The following is a 27,264-nucleotide window of genomic DNA, read 5'->3' on the forward strand; positions in this document are numbered from 1 at the left end:
ACAGAGCAGCTGCAGACGTGCCTGTGCCTCCAGGTCGCGGCACTCTTACCATCACTGCCCGCTGTGACACTTTATATGCATTAATGAAGATTTGAAACCACAGACAGGCTGTTTTATATCAAGCCTGAAGAAAGACTTAAGGAGGGAGCAGCACTGAGAAATTTTATCTCAAAAGCTACTTCAGTATGTTTATTTGATACTCAGATTTGATTAGCACAGCTTTCACTTCTGTGAAGTACTGACGTAAAAGTTGTATTTGCTGTCTTATCAGTAAGAATACAGAATAGAATGTGTGTTCATCTAACTTCTTATAAAGCTATTGAGGTTCTTTTTATATTAATTCTTACTTTCATTTTCAAGTTCTGTTTCAAGCAACACTGGTAATCCAGCTGAAAGAGAAACTGATGAAGAGGTTCTGAGGAGGAGACAAAAACAGATCAATTTTGGAAAGAATACCCTCGCATATGACAGATACATTAAAGAAGTCCCAAAGTAAGTGGCACTGTGTTGCAGATTTCCAAGTGTACTCTTATTTCTTCCTGGTGGGTGGGTGGTTGTGGGTGTGTGTTTGCGTAGAATAGCACACAGCCTTAGTTCTCTTCAAATGCTTCCTGAGGTTTTTATTGCTGAGTGTGATATTATGTGATGTGTGATATCTCTGGGTAATTTGAGTCAGCTGTCCCAGCACTTTTCCCTCTCAACTTAGTGTCCACTCTCCCCTTAGTGTCTGTGGGGTGAAAGGAGAAAGGAGAGTGCCTTGAAGCTGTGCAAGCACTGTTCAGTAATGCCCAAAAATCAGTGTGGTTATCAGCACTGTTTCAGCAATCAATGCAAAGCACAGCACTACAGGGACTGCTGTGGGGGCAGGTAACTCCATCTTCAACAGGCTCAGTGCAGTACTAAACAAAAGAAGTTGCAATTTGTCAATTGCAAAAGTAAAGTGGAAGGAGCTGGAGGTTAGGATAATGTTGAAGCAGTATGAGTTATGCTTCTGTTTTGTCTTTGTTCATGGGCAATAAGGATCAGCTTTTGGCAGCTGTCAGAGTGCTGGACTGGATGAGCCTCCAGTCTGACTCAGCACATTAGTTGTTGCTCTTGTGATCTGTTTTTGATAATGTCTTATACACATTTCTGTGAAGTGTTTAAAAATATAAACATTTTATTTCTTAGACCACCAATGCTTGTGTGACCCTGATGGGCTAAGGATTCTTTTTAAGGAAAAAGCTCCTTATGTTCTGAAACACTGAATGTTACTGTGTATTGACAGGAACCAGCGAATTCCGGGAGTTCACCCTAGAACTCCCAACAAGTTTAAGAAGTACAGCCGTAGGTCCTGGGACCGGCAGATCAAGCTGTGGAAGATAGCCCTGCATGCCTGGGATCCTCCTGCTGAAGAAACCTGGGATCTGCAGCCCGTGTATGTTACATGGGTGAATTAAGTCAGAGCTTAAGAGATTTAAGGAGGGCTCTGTAGTTCATTTAGAGCATTTTGGACTGGGAGAAAAAAGATCTGACTCAGAAATGGGAGTCTTCTTGAATTCATTGTTTTCCACTGGAATTCTGTTAGTCTTCAAGACATTCCAGTTATTTAGTCCAAGTTTATCTGCAGTCAGGTGTTATGGAGAGAAAGGCATTTGTTCTGCCTGCAGCAGTACATTCCCTCCCGCTTTGTATTTGCACTGGTGGGCTCAAGGTAACATTACTGTTCTGGAAAGAGAGAGAGAAAAGGAGAAATTTGGCAATTACTGGTCCTTGACTTTGATAACTTTCCCTCTTTCCTTTTCCTGATGTCAGTGGAACCACATGTCTCCTAGACTGACAATATGTTAGAGGATTTGAGATGTTTAGGAAGATGCGAGAGAGATTTCGGTGCTCTCTGTAGGATTGTGGCAACTGTGTTCAAGAAGGCAATATTTTTGTTTTCACAGCCCTGAATTTCTGTAACAGGGCTGGCTCTGCTACTTAATGCCACCTCATGCTTTACAAGATTTGGACTAGTAAATTGGGAAAAGAGTGAATGGACTTCTCTTAGCTGTTTAAATAGTTTTACCCGAGTTGTAATTGACCTGTGGTAGATGTGGACCTGATTTTCTGAGACATTTTCGAGCCTGTCAGTGGCTTTCCCAAGGGAAAGTCTCTTGAGAAAATTTCTCGCTCAGTGATGATTTTTGTAAATAATTTATAGTTCTCAAAACAGTATTGTACAGCTATGAAGAATGTGTTTTCGCTTGTTCCAACAAAGGGACAAGAGAGGTGTTGTTCCCTTTACCAATCATGTTAAACCTGTATCATAAGACCCTATAAAGGAGCTGAAAAGTTCTGAAAAAAACCCTTCAGATGATCCTCTTTCTACCTGTTGCATTAAATCCACACTCCTTATTTCGTGTCCAACAGTGACAGGTAGAAGTTGCAGTTTTTACGCCATTTGGGTGTCATATGAGATGAACTGTTAATTATTGCTGCAGCTTAACTGTTTTCTGTTTGGGGCAGTAAACCATATGAGTAGTTTTGGAAAGCTTTTCTTTTTCCTCCTGTGTTTAGTAGTACAGAACCTTCAGGTAGTTCCCAGGAATGGTTCTGCAAAGATGAGGATGTTTCTGGCTCCTTTGTGTTTGACAAAAAGCAGAAGAGAAATGAGTGTGAAGATGAATGTAGACAGACTGCCTACTACACACCTGAGAGGTATGAGAGAAAACTTCTGTGCTTAACTTAGGGAAAGAATTCAGTACATGTCAGTGCTGTCAGGTTGTTGTAGGAAATGTTTAGTGTGGAAGGGCAGTTCGTACTCAGCTTTGGTGTTTGACACTTTTGCTGTTGATCGCAATCCATCGGTGTTACAGAGCACTGGATATGGAAAAAGAAAACAGCATTGAGGAATTACATGATTTAGCAGAAGGAAATGCAGTTTTTTCAGCTTCTCAGTTTATACAGCGGAGTACTGAGGTTTCTTTAACCACTGCTGGAATGTTCTGAAAGTAGGGGTGCTTTTTCAGAAGCAGGAGTCCCCATCTTAGTCATATTGTGCCTGTCTGCAGAACAGCAGGGAGACTGACTGTGACATGCATGTCCCTGTTTACTGAAATATCTTGTCCTGGGGGAACGTGTATGGAGCTCAAAATGGTTTGGCTTCCAAAATGTGAGCGCTTTGCTCAGTGTTCCTCTGTGTGACTGAAGAATCATAGCTCAAAAGAAAACTTCCTCTGTAGCATGTGCTATTATTTAGCAGAACACTGTTAAATGTTTAAGCATAGATAAAAATGTCATGTGTGTAAAATCTATTTTTGCAGTTCCTGTTCTCCCGATTCTTCTCCAGTATGGAAACGCAGAAAAATAAACAATTCTGACTCCTCTGTGGTTTCAGAGAGCAAAAACCCTTATCTTCAGATGTACCACACACTGGAAAGGTACAAAATGATTCTTCATGTGGGAATTCATTGATATTATGAACTGACTTCAGGAATATGACTGGTATTTTCCCCTCCCTTTGTTAATAGCCTTAATTTTATCTAAATGTGTGCAAATTAACGAGGAAGGGAAATCATGTCGGAATAACTGTGCTGTATGATAGCAAATATTTACAGTGCTCCATTGCAAAGTGTCAGAAGACACAGCACAGGTTGTATTTTGTCTGTGTAGATTTAGGCAACACTAAGGCTTTTGGCAGTTTAGTAGACATTTCACACTAACCTTAGTAAAAATGTTCATACAGGTATGGTTTCTTCTCTCTTCTTAGTCCCCCTCTGAACAATTAATAGGAAATGGGTTACCACAGTGCATGGATTCAGACATTTTCATTTTCTTTCCAGCCTCACTGACTTAGAACATCAGGGGGCTTATTCAAAGTGCTCAGAGTGGGAAGCCTTTGGTGAAAAAGATGAAGCAATGACAGTACAACAAAGCATAGAAATAACAAGGTGAGTACCCCAGTGACTATGTTGTTGTAGTTTCTGTTTATTGCTTATGCTGTAACGATATCCCTTTCTGTTCTTTTTAATCTTTTCCTTCACTGGTTACTACTACTTTTCTTTCTTTCTGCTGTCTCTGCCATCCCAGGTAATGCTGGAAAATGATGAGCCCCTTTCATACTCTGTCTTGTGGAAAGACTTGGTAGTTTGCCTCTCACTTCTTTGGTCAAAGAGCTGGAAGCTTCCTCTCTGTCTCTCTGGAGATTAAGTTGTTTTGTAGTGACAACAGTGATAGTTGTTTCTTTTTATGCAGTTACCCGATTCCAGCCAGTTGTTCTTCAGGATGGACCACTCCAAGTCAGAAGCAATCCAGCTTCTTTCTGCCTGACAGCAAGCCCTGCAGAGATGCAGACTACAGGCTGGAGAGGTATCAAATACTGTTCATCAGTTGGGGATTCATGCCTATGGTTTGACAGTTATGGAGCTGGTTTTCTTTATTACTGATGTTTCTGTTGATTAAATGTGTTACAAGCAGCAAGCTTTCATGTTGAATTCCTATTATTTTCTAGCTCTACAACATCAGAACACTCTAAGCTGCATTCTAGTTGCCCCAGCTGGGAAGGTAGAATTGAAGAAGGCAAAACAATGAGGACATCAGATAAAAAAATGACAAAGTAGGTCTTGAACTATTACTGCTTTTTGTTCCATTGGTTTTAGCAATAACGATCTGATGATCTTTGCCTCCATTACATGCATTAATGAAGATTTGAAACCACAGAGAGGCTGTTTCATGTCAAGCCTGAAGAAAGACTTGAGGAGGGAGAAGCACTGAGAAAATTTATCTCAAAAGCTACTTCAGTGTGTTTATTTGATACTCAGATTTGATTAGCACAACTTTCACATCTGTGAACTACTGAGGCAAAAGTTATGCTCGCTGTCTTATCAGTAAGAATACAGGACAGTTCTAGAATGTGTGTTCATCTAACTTCTTATAAAGCTATTGAGGTTCTTTTTATATTAATTCTTACTTTCATTTTCAAGTTCTGTTTCAAGCAACACTGGTAATCCAGCTGAAAGAGAAACTGATGAAGAGGTTCTGAGGAGGAGACAAAAACAGATCAATTTTGGAAAGAATACCCTCGCATATGACAGATACATTAAAGAAGTCCCAAAGTAAGTGGCACTGTGTTGCAGATTTGCAAATGTACTCATTTCTTCCTGGTGTGTGTGGGTGTGTGTGTTGGTGTGGGTGGGTGTGTGTTTGCGTAGAATAGCACACAGCCTTAGTTCTCTTCAAATGCTTCCTGAGGTTTTTATTGCTGAGTGTGATATTATGTGATGTGTGATATCTCTGGGTAATTTGAGTCAGCTGTCCCAGCACTTTTCCCCTCTCAACTTAGTGTCCACTCTCCCCTTAGTGTCTGTGGGGTGAAAGGAGAAAGGAGAGTGCCTTGAAGCTGTGCAGGCACTGTTCAGTAATGCCCAAAAATCAGTGTGGTTATCAGCACTGTTTCAGCAATCAATGCAAAGCACAGCACTACAGGGACTGCTGTGGGGGCAGGTAACTCCATCTTCAACAGGCTCAGTGCAGTACTAAACAGAAGAAGCTGCAATTTGTCAATTGCAAAAGTAAAGTGGAAGGAGCTGGAGGTTAGGATAATGTTGAAGCAGTATGAGTTATGCTTCTGTTTTGTCTTTGTTCATGGGCAATAAGGATCAGCTTTTGGCAGCTGTCAGAGTGCTGGACTGGATGAGCCTCCAGTCTGACTCAGCACATTAGTTGTTGCTCTTGTGATCTGTTTTTGATAATGTCTTATACACATTTCTGTGAAGTGTTTAAAAATATAAACATTTTATTTCTTAGACCACCAATGCTTGTGTGACCCTGATGGGCTAAGGATTCTTTTTAAGGAAAAAGCTCCTTATGTTCTGAAACACTGAATGTTACTGTGTATTGACAGGAACCAGCGAATTCCAGGAGTTCACCCTAGAACTCCCAACAAGTTTAAGAAGTACAGCCGTAGGTCCTGGGACCGGCAGATCAAGCTGTGGAAGATAGCCCTGCATGCCTGGGATCCTCCTGCTGAAGAAACCTGGGATCTGCAGCCCGTGTATGTTACATGGGTGAATTAAGTCAGAGCTTAAGAGATTTAAGGAGGGCTCTGTAGTCCATTTAGAGCATTTCTGACTGGAAGAAAAAAGATCTAACTCAAAAATGGGAGTCTTCTTGAATTCATTGTTTTCCACTGGAATTCTGTTAGTCTTCAAGACATTCCAGTTATTTAGTCCAAATTAATGTGCAGTCAGGTGTTATGGAGAGAAAGGCATTTGTTCTGCCTGCAGCAGTACATTCCTTCCCGCATTGTATTTGCACTGGTGGGCTCAAGGTAACATTACTGTTCTGGAAAGAGAGAGACAAAAGCAGAAATTTGGCGATTACTGGTCCTTGACTTTGATAACTTTCCCTCTTTCCTTTTCCTGATGTCAGTGGAACCACATGTCTCCTAGACTGACAATATGTTAGAGGATTTGAGATGTTTAGGAAGATGAGAGAGATTTCTGTGCTCTCTGTAGGATTGTGGCAACTGTGTTCAAGAAGGCAATATTTTTGTTTTCACAGCTCTGAATTTCTGTAACAGGGCTGGCTCTGCTACTTAATGCCACCTCATGCTTTACAAGATTTGGACTAGTAAATTGGGAAAAGAGCGAATGGAATTCTCTTAGCTGTTTAAATAGTTTTACCTGAGTTGTAATTGACCTGTGGTAGAAGTTGCAGTTTTTACACCATTTGAGTGTCATATGAGATGAACTGTTAATTATTGCTGCAGCTTAACTGTTTTCTGTTTGGGGCAGTAAACCATATGAGTAGTTTTGGAAAACTTTTCTTTTTCCTCCTGTGTTTAGTAGTACAGAACCTTCAGGTAGTTCCCAGGAATGGTTCTGCAAAGATGAGGATGTTTCTGGCTCCTTTGTGTTTGACAAAAAGCAGAAGAGAAATGAGTGTGAAGATGAATGTAGACAGACTGCCTACTACACACCTGAGAGGTATGAGAGAAAACTTCTGTGCTTAATTTAGGGAAAGAATTCAGTACATGTCAGTGCCGTCAGGTTGTTGTAGGAAATGTTTAGTGTGGAAGGGCAGTTCGTACTCAGCTTTGGAGTTTGACACTTTTGCTGTTGATCACAATCCATCGGTGTTACAGAGCACTGGATATGGAAAAAGAAAACAGCATTGAGGAATTACATGATTTAGCAGAAGGAAATGCAGTTTTTTCAGCTTCTCAGTTTATACAGCAGAGTACTGAGGTTTCTTTAACCACTGCTGGAATGTTCTGAAAGTAGGGGAGCTTTTTCAGAAGCAGGAGTCCCCATCTTAGTCATATTGTGCCTGTCTGCAGAACAGCAGGGAGACTGACTGTGACATGCACGTCCCTGTTTACTGAAATACCTTGTCCTGGGGGAACGTGTGTGGAGCTCAAAATGGTTTGGCTTCCAAAATGTGAGCGCTTTGCTCAGTGTTCCTCTGTGTGACTGAAGAATCATAGCTCAAAAGAAAACTTCCTCTGTAGCATGTGCTATTATTTAGCAGAACACTGTTAAATGTTTAAACATAGATAAAAAATATCATGTGTGTAAAATCTATTTTTGCAGTTCCTGTTCTCCCGATTCTTCTCCAGTATGGAAACGCAGAAAAATAAACAATTCTGACTCCTCTGTGGTTTCAGAGAGCAAAAACCCTTATCTTCAGATGTACCACACACTGGAAAGGTACAAAATGATTCTTCATGTGGGAATTCATTGATAATATGAACTGACTTCAGGAATATGACTGGTATTTTCCCCTCCCTTTGTTAATAGCTTTAATTTTATCTAAATGTGTGCAAATTAATGAGGAAGGAAAATCATGTCGGAATAACTGTGCTGTATGATAGCAAATATTTACAGTGCTCCATTGCAAAGTGTCAGAAGACACAGCACAGGTTGTATTTTGTCTGTGTAGATTTAGGCAACACTAAGGCTTTTGGCAGTTTAGTAGACATTTCACACTAACCTTAGTAAAAATGTTCATACAGGTATGGTTTCTTCTCTCTTCTTAGTCCCCCTCTGAACAATTAATAGGAAATGGGTTACTACAGTGCATGGATTCAGACATTTTCATTTTCTTTCCAGCCTCACTGACTTAGAACATCAGGGGGCTTATTCAAAGTGCTCAGATTGGGAAGCCTTTGGAGAAAAAGATGAAGCAATGACAGTACAACAAAGCATAGAAGTAACAAGGTGAGTACAGCAGTGACTATGTTGTAGTTTCTGTTTATTGCTTATGCTGTAACGATGTCCTTTTCTGTCCTTTTTAATCTTTTCCTTCACTGGTTACTACTCTGTTGCCGCTGAAGATGAATAGATCACACGGACACAGGTAGAGGTGTGGTGAAGAGAAGAGAGAGGTTTATTTTTCCCTCCAGGATTTATAGGCTCCTGTCCACAGCCAGGGATTGGATGGTCAGGATAACACTTTCTCACAGCACTGGCCATGAGAGATGTCTATCACAAGACGTGTAACAGAAAGAATGTACACATATCTATGTTTACAGTTACTGTCCTGGGAAAGTCTTTAAAAAACTATGTTAGCAAGCTCAGAAGCTGAGTTTTCAGGGCAACACTACTCCTTTTTTTTATAATTATTTTTCCTTCTTCCATTTCCTCCAGCACGTGGCATGGTTGTCATTTCTGTTCTTTGAGTTGGCTTTTTCCAGTCTGACTCTCCATCTCTTGCTTTCTGCTGTCTCTACCACCCCAGGTAATGCTGGAAAATGATGAGCCCCTTTCATACTCTGTCTTGTGGAAAGAACTGGAAGTTTGCCTCTCACTTCTTTGGTCTAAGAGCTGGAAGCTTCCTCTCTGTCTCTCTGGAGATTAAGTTGTTTTGTAGTGACAACAGTGATAGTTGTTTCTTTTTATGCAGTTACCCGATTCCAGCCAGTTGTTCTTCAGGATGGACCACTCCAAGTCAGAAGCAATCCAGCTTCTTTCTGCCTGACAGCAAGCCCTGCAGAGATGCAGACTACAGGCTGGAGAGGTATCAAATACTGTTCATCAGTTGGGGATTCATGCCTATGGTTTGACAGTTATGGAGCTGGTTTTCTTTATTACTGATGTTTCTGTTGATTAAATGTGTTACAAGCAGCAAGCTTTCATGTTGAATTCCTATTATTTTCTAGCTCTACAACATCAGAACACTCTAAGCTGCATTCTAGTTGCCCCAGCTGGGAAGGTAGAATTGAAGAAGGCAAAACAATGAGGACATCAGATAAAAAAATGACAAAGTAGGTCTTGAACTATTACTGCTTTTTGTTCCATTGGTTTTAGCAATAACGATCTGATGATCTTTGCCTCCATTACATGCATTAATGAAGATTTGAAACCACAGAGAGGCTGTTTCATGTCAAGCCTGAAGAAAGACTTGAGGAGGGAGAAGCACTGAGAAAATTTATCTCAAAAGCTACTTCAGTGTGTTTATTTGATACTCAGATTTGATTAGCACAACTTTCACATCTGTGAACTACTGAGGCAAAAGTTATGCTCGCTGTCTTATCAGTAAGAATACAGGACAGTTCTAGAATGTGTGTTCATCTAACTTCTTATAAAGCTATTGAGGTTCTTTTTATATTAATTCTTACTTTCATTTTCAAGTTCTGTTTCAAGCAACACTGGTAATCCAGCTGAAAGAGAAACTGATGAAGAGGTTCTGAGGAGGAGACAAAAACAGATCAATTTTGGAAAGAATACCCTCGCATATGACAGATACATTAAAGAAGTCCCAAAGTAAGTGGCACTAAGTTGCAGATATGCAAATGTACTCATTTCTTCCTGGTGTGTGTGGGTGTGTGTGTTGGTGTGGGTGGGTGTGTGTTTGCATAGAATAGCACACAGCCTTAGTTCTCTTCAAATGCTTCCTGAGGTTTTTATTGCTGAGTGTGATATTATGTGATGTGTGATATCTCTGGGTAATTTGAGTCAGCTGTCCCAGCACTTTTCCCTCTCAACTTAGTGTCCACTCTCCCCTTAGTGTCTGTGGGGTGGAGAAAGGAGAGTGCCTTGAAGCTGTGCAAGCACTGTTCAGTAATGCCCAAAAATCAGTGTGGTTATCAGCACTGTTTCAGCAATCAATGCAAAGCACAGCACTTCAGGGACTGCTGTGGGGGCAGGTAACTCCATCTTCAACAGGCTCAGTGCAGTACTAAACAAAAGAAGTTGCAATTTGTCAATTGCAAAAGTAAAGTGGAAGGAGCTGGAGGTTAGGATAATGTTGAAGCAGTATGAGTTATGCTTCTGTTTTGTCTTTGTTCATGGGCAATAAGGATCAGCTTTTGGCAGCCGTCAGAGTGCTGGACTGGATGAGCCTCCAGTCTGACTCAGCACATTAGTTGTTGCTCTTGTGATCTGTTTTTGATAATGTCTTATACACATTTCTGTGAAGTGTTTAAAAATATAAACATTTTATTTCTTAGACCACCAATGCTTGTGTGACCCTGATGGGCTAAGGATTCTTTTTAAGGAAAAAGCTCCTTATGTTCTGAAACACTGAATGTTACTGTGTATTGACAGGAACCAGCGAATTCCGGGAGTTCACCCTAGAACTCCCAACAAGTTTAAGAAGTACAGCCGTAGGTCCTGGGACCGGCAGATCAAGCTGTGGAAGATAGCCCTGCATGCCTGGGATCCTCCTGCTGAAGAAACCTGGGATCTGCAGCCCGTGTATGTTACATGGGTGAATTAAGTCAGAGCTTAAGAGATTTAAGGAGGGCTCTGTAGTTCATTTAGAGCATTTTGGACTGGGAGAAAAAAGATCTGACTCAGAAATGGGAGTCTTCTTGAATTCATTGTTTTCCACTGGAATTCTTAGTCTTCAAGACATTCCAGTTATTTAGTCCAAGTTTATCTGCACTCAGATGTTATGGAGAGAAAGGCATTTGTTCTGCCTGCAGCAGTACATTCCCTCCCGCTTTGTATTTGCACTGGTGGGCTAAAGGTAACATTACTTTTCTGGAAAGAGAGAGAGAAAAGCAGAAATTTGGCAATTACTGGTCCTTGACTTTGATAACTTTCCCTCTTTCCTTTTCCTGATGTCAGTGGAACCACATGTCTCCTAGACTGACAATATGTTAGAGGATTTGAGATGTTTAGGAAGATGAGAGAGATTTCTGTGCTCTCTGTAGGATTGTGGCAACTGTGTTCAAGAAGGCAATATTTTTGTTTTCACAGCTCTGAATTTCTGTAACAGGGCTGGCTCTGCTACTTAATGCCACCTCATGCTTTACAAGATTTGGACTAGTAAATTGGGAAAAGAGCGAATGGAATTCTCTTAGCTGTTTAAATAGTTTTACCTGAGTTGTAATTGACCTGTGGTAGAAGTTGCAGTTTTTACACCATTTGAGTGTCATATGAGATGAACTGTTAATTATTGCTGCAGCTTAACTGTTTTCTGTTTGGGGCAGTAAACCATATGAGTAGTTTTGGAAAGCTTTTCTTTTTCCTCCTGTGTTTAGTAGTACAGAACCTTCAGGTAGTTCCCAGGAATGGTTCTGCAAAGATGAGGATGTTTCTGGCTCCTTTGTGTTTGACAAAAAGCAGAAGAGAAATGAGTGTGAAGATGAATGTAGACAGACTGCCTACTACACACCTGAGAGGTATGAGAGAAAACTTCTGTGCTTAACTTAGGGAAAGAATTCAGTACATGTCAGTGCCGTCAGGTTGTTGTAGGAAATGTTTAGTGTGGAAGGGCAGTTCGTACTCAGCTTTGGAGTTTGACACTTTTGCTGTTGATCGCAATCCATCGGTGTTACAGAGCACTGGATATGGAAAAAGAAAACAGCATTGAGGAATTACATGATTTAGCAGAAGGAAATGCAGTTTTTTTTCAGCTTCTCAGTTTATACAGCGGAGTACTGAGGTTTCTTTAACCACTGCTGGAATGTTCTGAAAGTAGGGGAGCTTTTTCAGAAGCAGGAGTCCCCATCTTAGTCATATTGTGCCTGTCTGCAGAACAGCAGGGAGACTGACTGTGACATGCATGTCCCTGTTTACTGAAATATCTTGTCCTGGGGGAACGTGTGTGGAGCTCAAAATGGTTTGGCTTCCAAAATGTGAGCGCTTTGCTCAGTGTTCCTCTGTGTGACTGAAGAATCATAGCTCAAAAGAAAACTTCCTCTGTAGCATGTGCTATTATTTAGCAGAACACTGTAAAATGTTTAAACATAGATAAAAAATGTCATGTGTGTAAAATCTATTTTTGCAGTTCCTGTTCTCCTGATTCTTCTCCAGTATGGAAACGCAGAAAAATAAACAATTCTGACTCCTCTGTGGTTTCAGAGAGCAAAAACCCTTATCTTCAGATGTACCACACACTGGAAAGGTACAAAATGATTCTTCATGTGGGAATTCATTGATATTATGAACTGACTTCAGGAATATGACTGGTATTTTCCCCTCCCTTTGTTAATAGCTTTAATTTTATCTAAACGTGTGCAAATTAACGAGGAAGGGAAATCATGTCGGAATAACTGTGCTGTATGATAGCAAATATTTACAGTGCTCCATTGCAAAGTGTCAGAAGACACAGCACAGGTTGTATTTTGTCTGTGTAGATTTAGGCAACACTAAGGCTTTTGGCAGTTTAGTAGACATTTCACACTAACCTTAGTAAAAATGTTCATACAGGTATGGTTTCTTCTCTCTTCTTAGTCCCACTCTGAACAATTAATAGGAAATGGGTTACCACAGTGCATGGATTCAGACATTTTCATTTTCTTTCCAGCCTCACTGACTTAGAACATCAGGGGGCTTATTCAAAGTGCTCAGAGTGGGAAATGTTTGGTGAAAAAGATGAAGCAATGACAGTACAACAAAGCATAGAAATAACAAGGTGAGTACGCCAGTGATTATGTTGTTGTAGTTTCTGTTTATTGCTTATGCTGTAAAGATGTCCTTTTCTGTTCTTTTTAATCTTTTCCTTCACTGGTTACTACTCCCTTTTTTTTATAATTATTTTTGCCTTCTTCCATTTCCTCCAGCACATGGCATGGTTGTCATTTCTGTTCTTTGTGTTGGCTTTTTCCAGTCTGACTCTCCATCTCTTGCTTTCTGCTGTCTCTGCCATCCCAGGTAATGCTGGAAAATGATGAGCCCCTTTCATACTCTGTCTTGTGGAAAGAACTGGAAGTTTGCCTCTCACTTCTTTGGTCTAAGAGCTGGAAGCTTCCTCTCTGTCTCTCTGGAGATTAAGTTGTTTTGTAGTGACAACAGTGATAGTTGTTTCTTTTTATGCAGTTACCCGATTCCAGCCAGTTGTTCTTCAGGATGGACCACTCCAAGTCAGAAGCAATCCAGCTTCTTTCTGCCTGACAGCAAGCCCTGCAGAGATGCAGACTGCAGGCTGGAGAGGTATCAAATGCTGCTCATCAGCTGGGGTTCAGGGATATTTTTTGCATGTTATTTTAGGAGCTTAGTTGCTTTTTGCTGTAATTAAATCCAAGAATTTATTATAAACATTTCATTTTTAATTTTTATTTAGCTATTTTTACTATTTGTCTTTAAGATGTGTTGATACCTATGTTTAAACATAGAAATAACAGAGAAATAAGAAACATCTAAATTTTATGAATATGAAGTATTTATTTGTTGTGTGGTAAAATTCTGTCCTTCTGTTTTCATGTTACAGGGTGTGTTAATTTATATGGATTGTAACTGTATTTAGTATTGAAAAGTTACTGTAGTAAAGCCACTTAGTCTCTGTGTTCTGGTTTTATTTATTTGTAGGCTTAAACTTTGTAGCAGTTTACTGGAAGGACATCAGTCAGAATACCCTAACAGAGGGTGGGAAAGTGCAAATACTGAAGATACAATATTGAGGAGAAAAATCTAAATACCAAGGTGAGTTTGTGCTGTTCTGTTTAAGTAGCCCATCGACAGTATCATTCTAGAGAATCCAGCTGTTAAATCAGTTTATGTTTTATTTTATTAGTGTTTTATCCCATCCTCTTGCACTTAATACAGCATCTTAATTTAAAATATCTTATGCTTTAGACCCACTTAATTGAAATTGCTACCTGTCAGCCAGAAAATGTGTTTTTATCTCTCAAATTAAAAGTGCCAGGTTTTTTAAGTATTTCACTAGCACCTTTTCTGCCTCTTAATGTTTTTGTGATGAAGTCACGACTTAGCATTTGCAGCAGTCGATTTTATTGAAAATTTTCTCTTGGACTGTAGATTCCCGTGGTGCATTAATAGGATGGGTGGGATTCTGGGTCAAACAGATTTTATTAGCAGTTAGTCTTTTGTGTAATTAGATTGTCTTTGATCTGCATTTGATGCAGGCTCGGAAACATGGACTGGGATATAAATGTCTGTTAAACAGTGATCTTTGAATATTTTGCCTTTTAAAACTCATTAAGAATATGGCCAAAATTAGTTCTGCACTTATATTTTGAATTATAGCAATGTAAGGAAAAGGCAGCTAGAGCTTTTAAAAAATTATGCTGATGGCATTTGTCTTTTTACTTTATCGATTTTTAATTTAAATTCTTTGAGCATTAATAATATTTAACATGCATTCACTTTTCTAAAGAGCTAATTCAATATTTGAAAATATGTAGTTTCTCTTTGTATATAGAAGTATTGAAGAAGGAAATTCTCCTGTGACAGAAAAAGACTTGAAGAATAGGGATGTAGTCTGAGATCAGCAGATCAAGTCTTGGAAAACTGGTGCTGTCATGCAGGATCTGCACTGAAAAAGGAAGAGATTTACAGTCAGCATATGTGCAATCAACATAAAGTGAAATTATTCAGGTATAAGAAGCATCTCTACATCACAGTTAAGAGCTTTTCTGGTTTCCACATAGTTGATATTTAGCTTTTTTGCAGCAGTCTTTGTTGTAAATAGGGCTGTATTAAGGAGTGTATATATTCAGTGGGTTTTTAATCACTTGTCCTAATTGAAAAAAACGTTCTGTGAGATGTAGAATGTACAAACTGAATTAAGCACCTTCTCTGTGGAGCAACACATTGGTTTTCTGGGATGGAAAGGTCAGTATTTAGAACAACATTGCCTTTAACCTTGTCTTTTAGGTGTGATGAGCTCTAATTCTTAAGTGTCAGGAACTTTATCTGTGGAAGTTTAATCTTGCTTGAAAAGCAGATTTTGTTTTACATGGTAGAATTCCACACTATATTCCCTTTTGCTAAAAGAAAATTTCTTAAATAGGAATAAATGTGAATGTATCTCATTGCTTTCTAGGGAAAAACCTTAGTCAATAGGATACGTAAGGTGTGGCAGAAATTTGTTAATTAGGATTGAGATAAAAGACTGTTTTATGAATTAATAATGACATTTAGATGAAAAAGAAGCAAGAGGTTGGAAAAAATAGGCTCAGCTGCTTCTTTTTCTCTCTGACAAATACTCTAGGAATGTAGGGTATCTAGTAATGTAATTTTTCAGTGATTTATGTTCTCAGAATGTTCATACTAGCTGTAACACTTTTTTTAGTATGGACAATATGGGTTTCTCCTTTATACTGCACTGTAAGTTCACCAAATGCAGTGTTTTGTTCCATTTACTGCTACTGTGACACTACAGCTTAAAAGAGGAAATATTTTGCTGTTAATGCCTGGAAATAGCACATTTATAAAATGCTGTTACATGCTTTTTTGTTTAGGTTTCTCCAGATCTTTATAAGGATAGATTGTTTTCTGCAAGCTGTGCCTCAAGTGTAAAATTTCAGATTTCATGAAGCCTGTGCTGCAATGACAATGGATGTTCCTTAAAGCTTTTGTGAGGACATTCCTGCTGTGCCTGCATTGGCAGGTGACATGTGCTTTATATTTCAAAGACTGCTTCAGTTTATGGATCCTGGCATCATTCCCTCTGGAGATCTTGTTCCTCAGAGTGTGCTGATGTTTCACCAGTGAATTGGTTCAGTGTCAAATCAGACTGAAGAATGCAACCTTTCCAACCAAGGAACCTCCTCTGCTCCACTGGACCAGAATTGGACACCCAGCCTGAAGAACTGCTTCAAAAGAATGTAGATAATTTCAGTTCATAACTTTTGGATTGGGTGATCACCCATTTGGCCTATTTATTGTTCTCTGAGATGTATTAAGCTGGCATTTGTCTAAGCCAGGTGAGAGAAGAGAAAGGAAAGGTAGATGGTTTATCAAAATCAGATCCTTTTCTTGAAGGGGCTGAGTGACTTTTTTTTTTGGATTTTGCTTTTACATGTGTTGCAGCCTGACCCAAAGAGCCAGTCTACAGTTAAAGAGTAGAAGAGGATGCATTCAGTGCCTGTTGTTCCTACAACTATTGGGGATGAATAGCAGTATTTGCAGGTGTGGAGCTGCTCTTATCCAGGCTAAGGGTTGTGATGGTATTGGGATAGGCTCTCCTTTTTTTTACTCTGCTAGCGCTGTATGCAGAGCAGAAGTTTGAAGTGAGAGCTGTAGCTACAGTGGTTTAGATTAAATTTGTGTGCCAGTTACAAGAATTTTACAGCTCTTGTGTAGCATGTACTGGGATACCAATGTCTGCTAGAGCTGGGAGTTGTCTCTGCAGGAGTTTGGTTTTGCTTTCTGTTGCTGTGGGGCTGGCAGTACCCAGGGCCAAGAGCCCATTGTGCTGCTGATTTGGAAGTAAGCTGCTTCCCCAGAAACTACTCTCACTCCCAAAATGTTATTTCCAGGCAAGCTCTGGCATTTTTTTTCTCAGCACAAGGGTGTATCAGTCACGCACCACAGAGCGCGGAGCGTGTGTGTACAAGGGACGCATCTGTACAGCACTTTTCTAAGAGGTAATATTTAGAACCTTATTATTCCAGTCTGCATGTTTCCTTGTGATTTATGATGATTGTAAATAAGGGAATGTGTTACATTTTTGGCAATTTGCCTTTATGCTGAAGAATTAAAGACTTTAAATTTAAAAATCCTTGTTAGTCTGCTTTTGCAGTTGTGTTGTCAATTTGATTATAAAAGGAATATATAGGTTCAGTATCCTTTATTGTTTGATTTAGGGTGTTTTGTTTGGGTAATGATTGTGGATTTTTAGCCCTTGCTAAAGGGAAAAAGAGGAGTCTTCAGAGATTAAAATTAAGGCAGTTTACAATGTTTTGTCCAGCCCCTCAGTTTGTTCGGGGCATTGTAACTTAGTGGGAGGGAGCAGCTGAAGTCCCAGCACCCATTCTGCTATGGAAAGGTGTCCTGCTGGAGAAGATGGAACTGCTAGGTGAGAGTAATTGGCTGTTGAGAAATACTTCAACTCATCTTAAGAATTTCATGAGTATTAAGAGTCCTTAAGCTTTTGCTTGTGATTGACAGGGCCTGCAGTGGATTTTGGGACACATCTGCAAGATTTGTAATTCAGCAATTACAATTCAGTCCTTAAAACATGTTTCTATTTCTTGAAGATACTAAACTAGACATAGCATAACCAATCTGCCTGTGGCAGTTAAACTTTGGGCAAATTTATTCCCTAATCCAGATTCTGTTGAACATAGCTTGAACAAGCTGTGGTAGCACAAGGGAAGGAATGAAACAGCAGATGAAGTTCGAGGTCTGCTAAAGTCATTTCATGCAGTGCTGCCGCTGGATGTAGAATCATCCTGTGTTCTAGTTAGTAACCTCATTAGTCTAAACAGAACAGTCAAAACTGGAATGCAGCCTGTCCATGTACTTGTTTACCTACCCAAGGCTGTCTGACACAGAGTTTACAACTGAGCTAAGTGAAACAGAAGTCTGGCACTCCACCTCCAGTTCTTCCTTTAATTTTACCCAACTTAATTAAATCTCCTCTGCATAAATCTGTGCTCAGTTTGTAATTAAGCCAAAATGTACCCTGAACTTCAGCCGACACCTTTCAGTTTCTCCCTAGAAGTGGCAAGTATCTTCTATTGGCATGCTTCCACTGACAGAATCTCCTTACAGATGATACATTATCTGTGTTTCTGGAAACCATCCTTCACTGCCTGTCCTGAAATGCCACGGGTTGTGTGTAGTTTGTTTTGTTTGTAAACTCCTTTGCGGTCACAGCTGAGGAAATCTCCTCTCCTTAAATTCCCACCATGGTGTGAAACTATTTTTCTGAAGGATTTTTGTTGCTGTCAAGGACAGAAAGATGCAGTGCAGCTGTAATCCCTGAGCTGTGTCCCAGCAGATCGTTCTGCCGGAAAAACTGAATTTAATTTGTCTATAGTGTTGTGCTAAAAGTGCTGTGGGCTGCCAGGCTGTAGCTGTTCTCTGTCTGCCTTGCTTGGGTGTGTTCAAGCTGTTCTAGCTTATGTCAGAGCCATACTGAAGGGAAGGAAGTTTGTTTGTGCATGTTTTGAACCTCTGCTGTACTTCAAGCATGACTTTGGTTCAAGAACACAGATCTGTTTTCCATAATAGTGTGTGTGGAAAAGGAGAGGTGGTGCCAGCAAAGCAGACTTTCTGTAAGAATGTGGATGCTCATGCAGATGCCACACAGAAGATGTGTGAGTTTGTACAAAATTTACTACAGTAAGGCCAGGCAACACGAATGGGGTTTTCAAAGTAAATCCCTTCATGAAGGCTGAAGAGTATCTATTAAAAAAAAAAAAAAATCAAAACCAAACACCACTTGTTACTGTGTACTCAGAAAGTTTCTCCAAAACCATTGCTGCACTTCGATAGTTGCCTTTGTGTTTTAAGCTGATTAGAAAAACCCACCAAACAAATTTTTGCTACTTCTGCCATCTGTTTTACCAGACGTGATATTTGGGGACACTTAGCAGTGCCTCGTTAATAATGGTTGTATTTGATGGTCTTAGAGGGCTCTTCCAACCTTACTGAACCTGGTTTTGTAAGGCTTTTTCAACCTTAGTAATCCTGCGATTGTAAGGCTGACATGTCTCTGAAGTGTCCCACCAATCTTGAGGTTGCAAATGTATTATTGTTTAAAGCTGTTTGTGTTCTGCTGGAGTTCTTCAGGTTGTTTCTAAATTACTGTTCTAAAATTTGTGTGCCCCATAGCAGGACAGACAGGATCTCACCATGCATGCATGTGCAAGTAAAAACCTCAGAAAGGCCCAAGAACATAAAGGCATAGCCACCTCGTGTCATTACCCAACCTTCTTCACTATAGATACGGAATTTAATGCCATGTCATTGTGAAGCTTATGTGGTAAACGTCTGGGCTGGGGTTTGAACTGGGGTTTGAAATACCCTGTGCGCTTTATCGACTGTAGAGCCGTGCCGAGGAACCGTCATCCTTAATATTTAAATCGCGGGAATTCGTGTTTTTCTTTTTGTTTGGGATGGGGTTTTTTTTCCCGCTTCACATGAGTCCCGCCGCAACCGCGCGCCAAAACCGCGCGCCGCCGCGCTCGATTCTCCCGCCAACACGCCCCGGGGGCGGGGCCAGGAGAGCGGGCTGAGCCATTACCTCGGCGGGGGGGTGGGGGATGTGTGTGAGCGTTTAAGGGCGCTGCACTTTCGCACTCGTCCCCCCCTCCGCACCTGTCCCGGTGGAGGCGCCCCGCGGGGAGGCGGAGCGGGCGGTGTCGCTCAGCACCGGCGGGAGATGCGAAGGGGCTGAGCGGGAAGGCGGCAGCGCTCTCTCGGCTCTGCCTCACCGCCTGCCAATCCCCGCCGTTCGGCTCTCCCTCACCGCCCGCCTCATCCCCGCGCGCCCGGCTCTGCCTCCAGCCCTCCTTCCCGAGGATACACCGCGCCATGTCCTTCCGCCAGAGGAGCCCGCACGGCAGCACGAAGAGCAGGTAGGGCCGCCGGGCCGAGGCCGGGGGTGGTGGCGGCGCCGGGCCCCGTGTCCCGCGGCCCTGGCTCCCCGCCATCCGCAGTTCTCTGAGGGGGTGGGGGGGCAGAGCCCCCTCAGAGGGCTCGCGGCGAGTGGCGTCGCCTCTCTGCGTTGATGGGGGTGAAATCGGTAAATAACCGTGGGCCCTGACGGAGGTTAAAGCGCTAAAGCCCACCTGGGTGCTCGTGTGTCGCTTTTCCCCAGCCCGCAGCACCCCCCGCGCTGGGCCCAGGCACGGAAACGCGGCGCCGATGGGAAGCGGCGGAGGCAGAACGAGCCCGAATCTTCCGTGTTTGAGGCAAACGAGCCCAGGCCTGAGGACAGCCGGCTGGACAGGTGAGCAGTGGTGACAATGGCAGCGACTCCCTGCTCTTTTGTTCACCGGGAGCTGTTGAACTGACCCTTCTACTCAGTTTTCCAAGCCCTGCCCGTTTATCAGTCGCTCATCAGCTGCTAATAGCTGGTCTTAAAGGAGGGAAAAGGATTGAGTGTGCAGTGCTCTTATCTTAGAGTCAGTTCTTAAGAGTCAACATTTTTCATTCTTAGTTCTTGAAATGTGTTCTTGATAATTTATTTCCTGTTTCATGCTGGTTTACTGCCATTTGTCAAAAACGAATACTTTCTTTGTAAATACAAGCTGTACAAACAATTATGGCAAAACGAAAGAAATTACAAAAATTAAATTCTTAGAAATCATATTTTATGTTTCTGAAGGGGGTACAGACCACCCTGAGAAGTTGTGTTATATTTCAGCACAAGGGGATCCAGCTTTGAGGTCACCCCATAATACTGCCTTCCGTGTTTCCCAGCACAACTAGACTTAAGTATATATTTTTTTCCCCATCACATTTGCAGTCTGAGCTCTTTATGCCATGCTCTCTTTTAGTCGCTTTGATCTGTGGATGGGAGTTGTGGGCACAGCCCAGCTGATTAAATCAAGGTTTCTAATCTAAAACAGCTGAGGTTCTGCCCACCCATTTTCCTTTCCTGACAATAAGCACGGAACACGTTGGTCAGTGGTTCAAGTTACACCATCCAGAGTAGTTTAAAGTAATTCCAGGAAGCATGGTCGAACAGCAGTCGAAAGGATGAAACTTTACAGATAGTTTCAGTGTAAATAATCAACACTTGTGTGTCTTCTAGTATTGTGCAGGCATACTTCCTGGTTTCAGTTTGGGTTGACCTCTGACTGAAAGTGTTCTCTTCCTCTGCCAAAACTACTTTTTGTTTATGCCCATCCAACCATGTCAAATTAAAATTCTCAGAAGTAAAGAAGAGCAGGATGGAGGCTGGGTCATCTCGATAATCACAGCACAGGTGCAGAATCAAGCAAATATAAAAAAGTACATCCCAGTGTTGAGGAAAAAGCTCAGGAGTTGGGACTAACTTGCATTCTGCTGTTTGTTCTCTACCACGGGAGACCAATAACTGAATGTGCCTGTATTCTCTGCAAATCTAGAAATTGGTATAAGCAAAAGTTAAAAATCCTTGGAGCTTGAACAGATCTTTGCTGAGGGACCTGTACTATTTGCTATGGATTTTTAATTTTGCCAAGTTGGTAACTGGGTTTCATCTAAAAAGAACTTTTAGTTTGAATTTAACAAAATGTTCAAAGTTGTGCAAACCAATTTGGGAGCAGGGAGGGAGCTGGAGCTGGTTTTAGTGCAAATGGATCTAATTCCCTGATTCCAAGGGACATGTTTGCACAGAATCCTCCAAAGTCTCCAGAGCATTTGCAGATCTACTGAAAAAGCTCTGCTCTGCAAGATACAGTTCTGAGTTTTACTTAGAGAAAATTGATCATCAGGAAAACAGATGGGGGGAACACTGAATAATCTGAATGCATGCAGCAATAGGTGGTTGAAAAAGGATATGAGCTTATTCCCCTGCAAGTGTCTGAACCTGCTTGTGATTCTAATGGCTGTAGTAAAGTTGTTAAACCAGTTTGCAAAGTCATAGCAAACCTCAGTTTCCAAGCTAAAACAGGATGCTTTTGTGCCTTTGCCTTCTCTATTAGGCATATATTTATGTGGAGCATCTCCTGGTGCTAACATGTAATTTTAATTAATTAGCTTTGCAACTTAATTTTGTGTTCCAGTTTTTATCTCTTATATAGCTAATGAGTCTGCAGTTATGGAAGAATAAATAATTGCTAAGTCATTTAGTGGAGTGAAAATAAGTGAGTAAATGAATAAAGCTGATATTTCATGTACCATTTTCTGAAGAACATGAGCTGGAAGTTACTGAAAGCATGGGCTGGGTTATCAAGCTGCAGTGATATGTTTCTATAGATACCTACATAAACTTTAAGAAAACCCAACACAAGCCACACAGCCTCATGGTGGAACTCACAACTGATGCTTAATATTACAGTGATAAAACCTGAATAGAACACAAGTTTTTCATGGCCATTTTGAGTACTGTAAATAACTGTTTAAGGGATCAAGCTGTGAGTAGGGGAGGTAAATATAATAACCCAAATTTTTAACACAGAGCCTTAATTTGTTTTTCTTTCTAGTTTTACAACACCAGAAGGTCCTGGACCCCTTCCCCGATGTTTAGACTGGGGAACTGCAGTGGAAGAAGATGAAATGAGGACCAGTGTTAACAAAGAAATTGCAAGGTACCCCTGGATGTTTATCTAAGATAAAGTGGTGAAAGGAAGGGAAATGGAAGTTGTCTTATAGGATCTGTTTCAACTTGTATTTTTAACTTCACCATTGTAGTAACATCATGCCAACCTTTACCTCTTGTCTGCTGCTTTTAGATCAACTTTGGGTTAAGTCATGCAGGAATATAATGGGATACTCTCTGGAGATTGGATGTGTATCCCTAAATATCTCCCTTTTGGAAGAAACTTTTCCTAAATCTCTTAGATTGAAAGTCTTACTAATGACTTTTTTTGTATTATTGCTACAAGAAGTTGCTTTAGGGAAAACAGTCAGGAAAATAAAGTCCTTGTTTTTTTAAGGGAAAACTGAAACATCTATTTCATAGCAAAAAGGCTTTTGCAGTATCTGGGGTGCTGCTGCTTTTCTGAGAAGTTAATTCAACTGTGAGCATTGAACATTGCAGCCTTCATATTCCTCTTTGTGTATATAATTTCTTAAAACTGTTTTGAATTCTTGCAGACACAGAAGAAAGCTCCTGATAAATGAATTTTCAAGAGAAAGGAAGTCCTCCTCAGGAAGGTAGGTTAAATTTCTAGCTTAGCTGAGGAAAATCTTGAAAGTATAATTTTCATTGTAAAATGTCGTTTCTTAAAACACACAGTTTAAAATAGTTCATCTCAAGTCTGTTCCAACACCATGGTTTAGTAACACCCTGACCATTTGTTTGAAAAATTCTAACATGTTTATTTATCACCTTTTACAAGTGGGTTTGTTCTGGTTTTCTAGTGGTTCCAAACCTATCACGTTTTTTTCTTCTTCAGTTCCGACTCAAAGGAATCCACAGTGACGGCAGAACTTGAGACAGATGAGGTGGTTTTGATGAGAAGACAAAAACAGATAAACTATGGAAAAAACACGATTGCATATGATAGATACATTAAAGAAGTTCCTAGGTAAGCTGCTTGACTTTCTAGAAAACTAAATGTCCACCTGCAAATCATACCTGTTCTTTTTAAGTACATTAATGTACTAAACTTGGTATCCAATACACATTCAAATAGAAGGCATCTACAAATGAAACTTTTAAGACATTTTTGAACTGGTAGATCACACTAACAATCAACTGAGATGTGGTTTGAGGTTTTATTTTAATGAGTCAGTATATAAGAAATACCTCATTCTGCTGAAATGGAAATGAAAGTTCTTTTGGATGTGCTTGTCAATTAGAGGAAATGAAACTGCTTTTTGCAGTCAGACTTCTCATGAGTTAACTACAAGACAAAATGGGCTACAATTGCAACTGAGCTTGGAATGTGGTTTTCAGATCTGTGAATGATAATTATTATTATCATTATTATTTCATTTGACTTGGAAGTCAGAAAAACTAACAAGTTCGTATGGAGCTGGCAAATCTTTGTTTGAGTGCTGGAACTGCACATTGGTTTTTCACATAAATAATACCATCAGTTAACGTTTAGAGCTATGTTATGTATGTGAATAAAGCATTGATGAATTTTTCATGTCTAATATCTGAACAGATGCCATCGTATACCAGGAGTTCATCCCAGAACTCCAAACAAATTTAAGAAGTACAGCCGTAGGTCATGGGACCAGCAGATTAAACTGTGGAAAGTTGCACTGCATTCCTGGGATCCTCCAACTGAAGGAGGATGTGATCTGCAGGAAATGTATGTACAGAGTATTCAAGATGCTTTTATAGAAATTATGGTGTGAAGTCTCATGTTTAAAAAATAAACACCACTCCCAGCATAGTTTTTTTGAAACAAGTCAGTGAGTGCTAAATGTTTTCACTAATTATTTACCCACAGTTAATGCTGTTCAGTTCCTTCTCAGTCAAAATATCCAACTGCTTCCTGGTTTGTGCCTAATGTCCTTGGAAGGGAATACATACATATCCCTCACTTTTTTAATGGTGAAAGCAGAGCCAGTTCTGCACTGCTCTACAGAACAATCACCACACTATTGACATGAGCCAGTTCTTTCAGAGCAGTCTTCAAATTATCTGGTAGGAGTAGTGCTGGAGAGTTCTCACTAATGGCAGATTTCCTGAATATTGAGCTTGGACCAATCCCCCTTGTACAAGAACCTGCCTCACCCTTCTCACCTGCTAGTTCAAGAACAGTGGTATAAAAGATTTCTTGACCAGAGAGGGAGAATTGTGAACTCATCCTGAGATACCACCAAGCTCAAGCATGGTCACAAGTGTTCACAGTCCAAGCTCTACAAGATGTAGAGTGATACCCTAATTATTTTCATCTGTAGAAAGCAATACAGTTGATCAGCAACATGTGACATAAAACTGGCACTAGAGAATGAAGGGGACAAAGAGAACTTAATTCCTCAGCAAGCAGTTCTGTGTTAATAAAGTAGTGCTTTTCCTTAATGGAATGCTGATTTTAAAACTAATGCAGAGCAATAGGATTTCAAAGCAGAGCTTCCTTTTAGCTTCCCTTTATTTGCCATCAGTGTGAGTGGAGTTGGTACTTCATCCACAACCCTGCTGTGTGCATTGGTGTTGGAATGCTACCTTCAGATGCTGAGGTCTAGGTCTGTATATAAAGGATATTAAATCTTGGCAAAACAGATGAATACCTTGTCTGAGGAAAAAAAAAATCCTTCCTCTCCTGTAACATTTGCACTGAGGCATTGCTTGAGCTCTGGCTTTTTGTCTTTAACAAGTTGCAGTATTCAGTTTCAAGACTTAATTCAGTCCTTGGCTATTTTGGCAGTACTGAGCTGTCCTGCAGCTCTGTCTGTCCTCCCCAGTTTACCACCGCTGTCCCTGTGATTTCTCTAGGTCTCTTTGCTCTCCTTTGGCCATTGTTTTTTCAGAACTGCACAACAAAGTGCATCTTAACACTAAAAGATCAATTTGTTTTACGCTCTATTCTTCTAAATAATTTTACAGTTGTCCTGTTGTCCTTGGTGAGATGGAGACAGAATCTGTTGGAAGCAATTCTGCTGAATCTCAAAGAAGCTGTCAGGATAATGATGTAAGCATATCTGTCATTTGCATAAATATTTATTGATAATTGGTTCATTGCTTAGAATGGTATCCAGAGTAGCCTGAATACCTCACAGATCCCATCATCTACTTTGTTTAGGGACTGTTTATAAAGCTGAGCAGTCTTGAAATTCAGGTATTTTCCAGCTATAGCCATTATCTGTCTGTAGTCTTGGGTTTAGAAAATTAGAACTGAAATTATCATCTCAAATTAAAAATATCCCATTTTTTCATAGCCTGCAAAAGAAAATCTGTTTGTTGAAAGCAAATCAGTTATGAACTGTAATGTACAGTTGAAATATGACTTTAGATTACAATATCGAATGTTAAAATAGGGTAGAATTTCCTTGTCACACAGAGTTAGGCTCCTTTTATGTCCTGAAAGCACTTGGTATATTAAATCTGTATGATGTTTTAATGTTTGCATATATAGGTCCTTAGAGCACTTGCAAGGTATCTTCAAATGTGCTTGGAGGGGCAGAAGCCTACATCTCTTTAATCTTAATACTAGCATTAAGTTTTTATGGCATTTGTTAGCATTTGTTCTAAGGTGGTCTAAATGAATTCCAGAAGTTAATTGAATTCCCTGTACTAATAACTTCTACTTAACTACTAATTACTAATTGCCTTTCTTTTCCAGGATACCTGTTCTGGCACTCCCACCAAAGTTAGACATGTTGACTATCAAGCAGAAGGAGAATTTGACTTGGAAGTGTGTTTGAGTGAGCCACTGAAAGAATTTGATACTGTGAGTTAAATAGTCCTGTGCAAACTGTTTAAGAGAAAGTTTCTTTTAAATTTGCAAGGTTAGCTTGATCCATAACCTGTTAATAGTAAGAAAGCTTAAGCAAAGCTGAAGATTGTCTCAAAGCTGTGATTGGTCTAGATATTCTCCAGACCAGACTTATGTAAAATTGCAATTAAGTTGTGTGACTTCTTGTTAACTTTTAATTTATGTATATCAGATTTTTTTTATAAAACTTTTTAATAGAAAAACTAGCCAAAGGCAGTGCTATCCTCTAGTAATTATAAATAGCACAGCAAGATCTTACCAATTTTCCCCCACTCCCTCCCCCACTGCAAACATGATTTTAGTCTACCTGCAGATCAAGAGCCAAGTAGGGAGATTTTTTTTTGTTGTTACCTTGTTTCTACATCTGGCTCTTGTAGAACACCTGACCTGAAGTAATGCACGTGGTGCTGAACCATGTGGCTGATTCGTACTAGTAAACCCACCTACTGCAAGATTACTGTAAGATTAACTACCTTACCTTGAAAAAACCTTCTTTCGCAAAACTGTTTCAGAAACAAATGGTAGTTTAATACCCTCAAGAAATTGGAGGTCAGCATGGTGAAATCTATGCAATAATATTTTGGGGTTTTTAGAAGCAGTAGCCTTAACTTGAAATTTGTAAATTGTCATTTATTAATGCAGTCAAGAAAACAGTGTCCAGGGATAGTGCTTGATTCTTTCAGTTCTCTGATTTTAAATGTAAAACTGTTGTAAATGTTAACAACTATACAGATTTTCTGCTGAGAGCAGTTCATGTTTCTGTTGCTTTTGCGTGGGATGTTGCTGGAAAATAAACAGAACTGCGTTTACTTTCACATACGACTCTTCATTTCCTGCTAGCAGTGCTCTGTAGATAATAAAAAGCAGGGAAATACTGAAAGCCAAGTGTCTGATATTGGTACTAAGCCAGAATATATCTGTGTTAGCACCATCCTGTGACTTTGAGGAGACCTTAAAATCTATTTACTTGGCCGCCAGAGTGAATTTGAGACAATTTAGTTTAGTAGATGTTCATTAGCTGGTTGCCAAGTTCTGTTCTCTAGGAAAAACTGTTAGAAGATCTGGGTGAACACTTCAATCATCTTTACTAACAGGACATCTTTTACAGTCAC

General features: G+C 40.2%; 2 protein-coding genes across 2 annotated transcripts in view; both read left to right on the plus strand.

Moving 5' to 3' along the window:
- LOC131578852 (uncharacterized) overlaps positions 1 to 16,878 on the plus strand; it is a 28,948-nt gene extending 12,070 nt beyond the window's left edge. Inside the window, exons 4-25 of the mRNA XM_058838089.1 lie at positions 361 to 492; positions 1,268 to 1,417; positions 3,288 to 3,404; positions 3,807 to 3,914; positions 4,219 to 4,332; positions 4,475 to 4,579; positions 4,947 to 5,078; positions 5,867 to 6,016; positions 6,810 to 6,950; positions 7,557 to 7,673; positions 8,076 to 8,183; positions 8,869 to 8,982; positions 9,125 to 9,229; positions 9,597 to 9,728; positions 10,512 to 10,661; positions 11,453 to 11,593; positions 12,202 to 12,318; positions 12,721 to 12,828; positions 13,233 to 13,346; positions 13,722 to 13,835; positions 14,558 to 14,750; positions 15,617 to 16,878. Of these exons, the coding sequence (XP_058694072.1) occupies positions 361 to 492; positions 1,268 to 1,417; positions 3,288 to 3,404; positions 3,807 to 3,914; positions 4,219 to 4,332; positions 4,475 to 4,579; positions 4,947 to 5,078; positions 5,867 to 6,016; positions 6,810 to 6,950; positions 7,557 to 7,673; positions 8,076 to 8,183; positions 8,869 to 8,982; positions 9,125 to 9,229; positions 9,597 to 9,728; positions 10,512 to 10,661; positions 11,453 to 11,593; positions 12,202 to 12,318; positions 12,721 to 12,828; positions 13,233 to 13,346; positions 13,722 to 13,827 (2,461 nt within the window). The 3' untranslated portion in view covers positions 13,828 to 13,835; positions 14,558 to 14,750; positions 15,617 to 16,878. The remainder of the gene's footprint in view (positions 1 to 360; positions 493 to 1,267; positions 1,418 to 3,287; positions 3,405 to 3,806; positions 3,915 to 4,218; positions 4,333 to 4,474; positions 4,580 to 4,946; positions 5,079 to 5,866; positions 6,017 to 6,809; positions 6,951 to 7,556; positions 7,674 to 8,075; positions 8,184 to 8,868; positions 8,983 to 9,124; positions 9,230 to 9,596; positions 9,729 to 10,511; positions 10,662 to 11,452; positions 11,594 to 12,201; positions 12,319 to 12,720; positions 12,829 to 13,232; positions 13,347 to 13,721; positions 13,836 to 14,557; positions 14,751 to 15,616) is intronic.
- A 2,492-nt stretch (positions 16,879 to 19,370) lies between these two features.
- On the plus strand, positions 19,371 to 26,956 carry LOC131578800 (histone RNA hairpin-binding protein-like). Its single transcript, XM_058837979.1, has 8 exons — positions 19,371 to 19,684; positions 19,927 to 20,058; positions 22,241 to 22,345; positions 22,854 to 22,913; positions 23,156 to 23,287; positions 23,873 to 24,022; positions 25,264 to 25,348; positions 26,000 to 26,956. Exons 1-8 carry the CDS (start codon positions 19,641 to 19,643, stop codon positions 26,114 to 26,116), a joined length of 825 nt encoding a protein of 274 aa, XP_058693962.1. The 5' UTR covers positions 19,371 to 19,640; the 3' UTR covers positions 26,117 to 26,956.
- Positions 26,957 to 27,264: the final 308 nt, after the last annotated feature.

This window comes from Poecile atricapillus, chromosome 4 (assembly GCF_030490865.1).
Source record: "Poecile atricapillus isolate bPoeAtr1 chromosome 4, bPoeAtr1.hap1, whole genome shotgun sequence".
In the NCBI taxonomy this organism is placed as follows: domain Eukaryota; kingdom Metazoa; phylum Chordata; class Aves; order Passeriformes; family Paridae; genus Poecile; species Poecile atricapillus.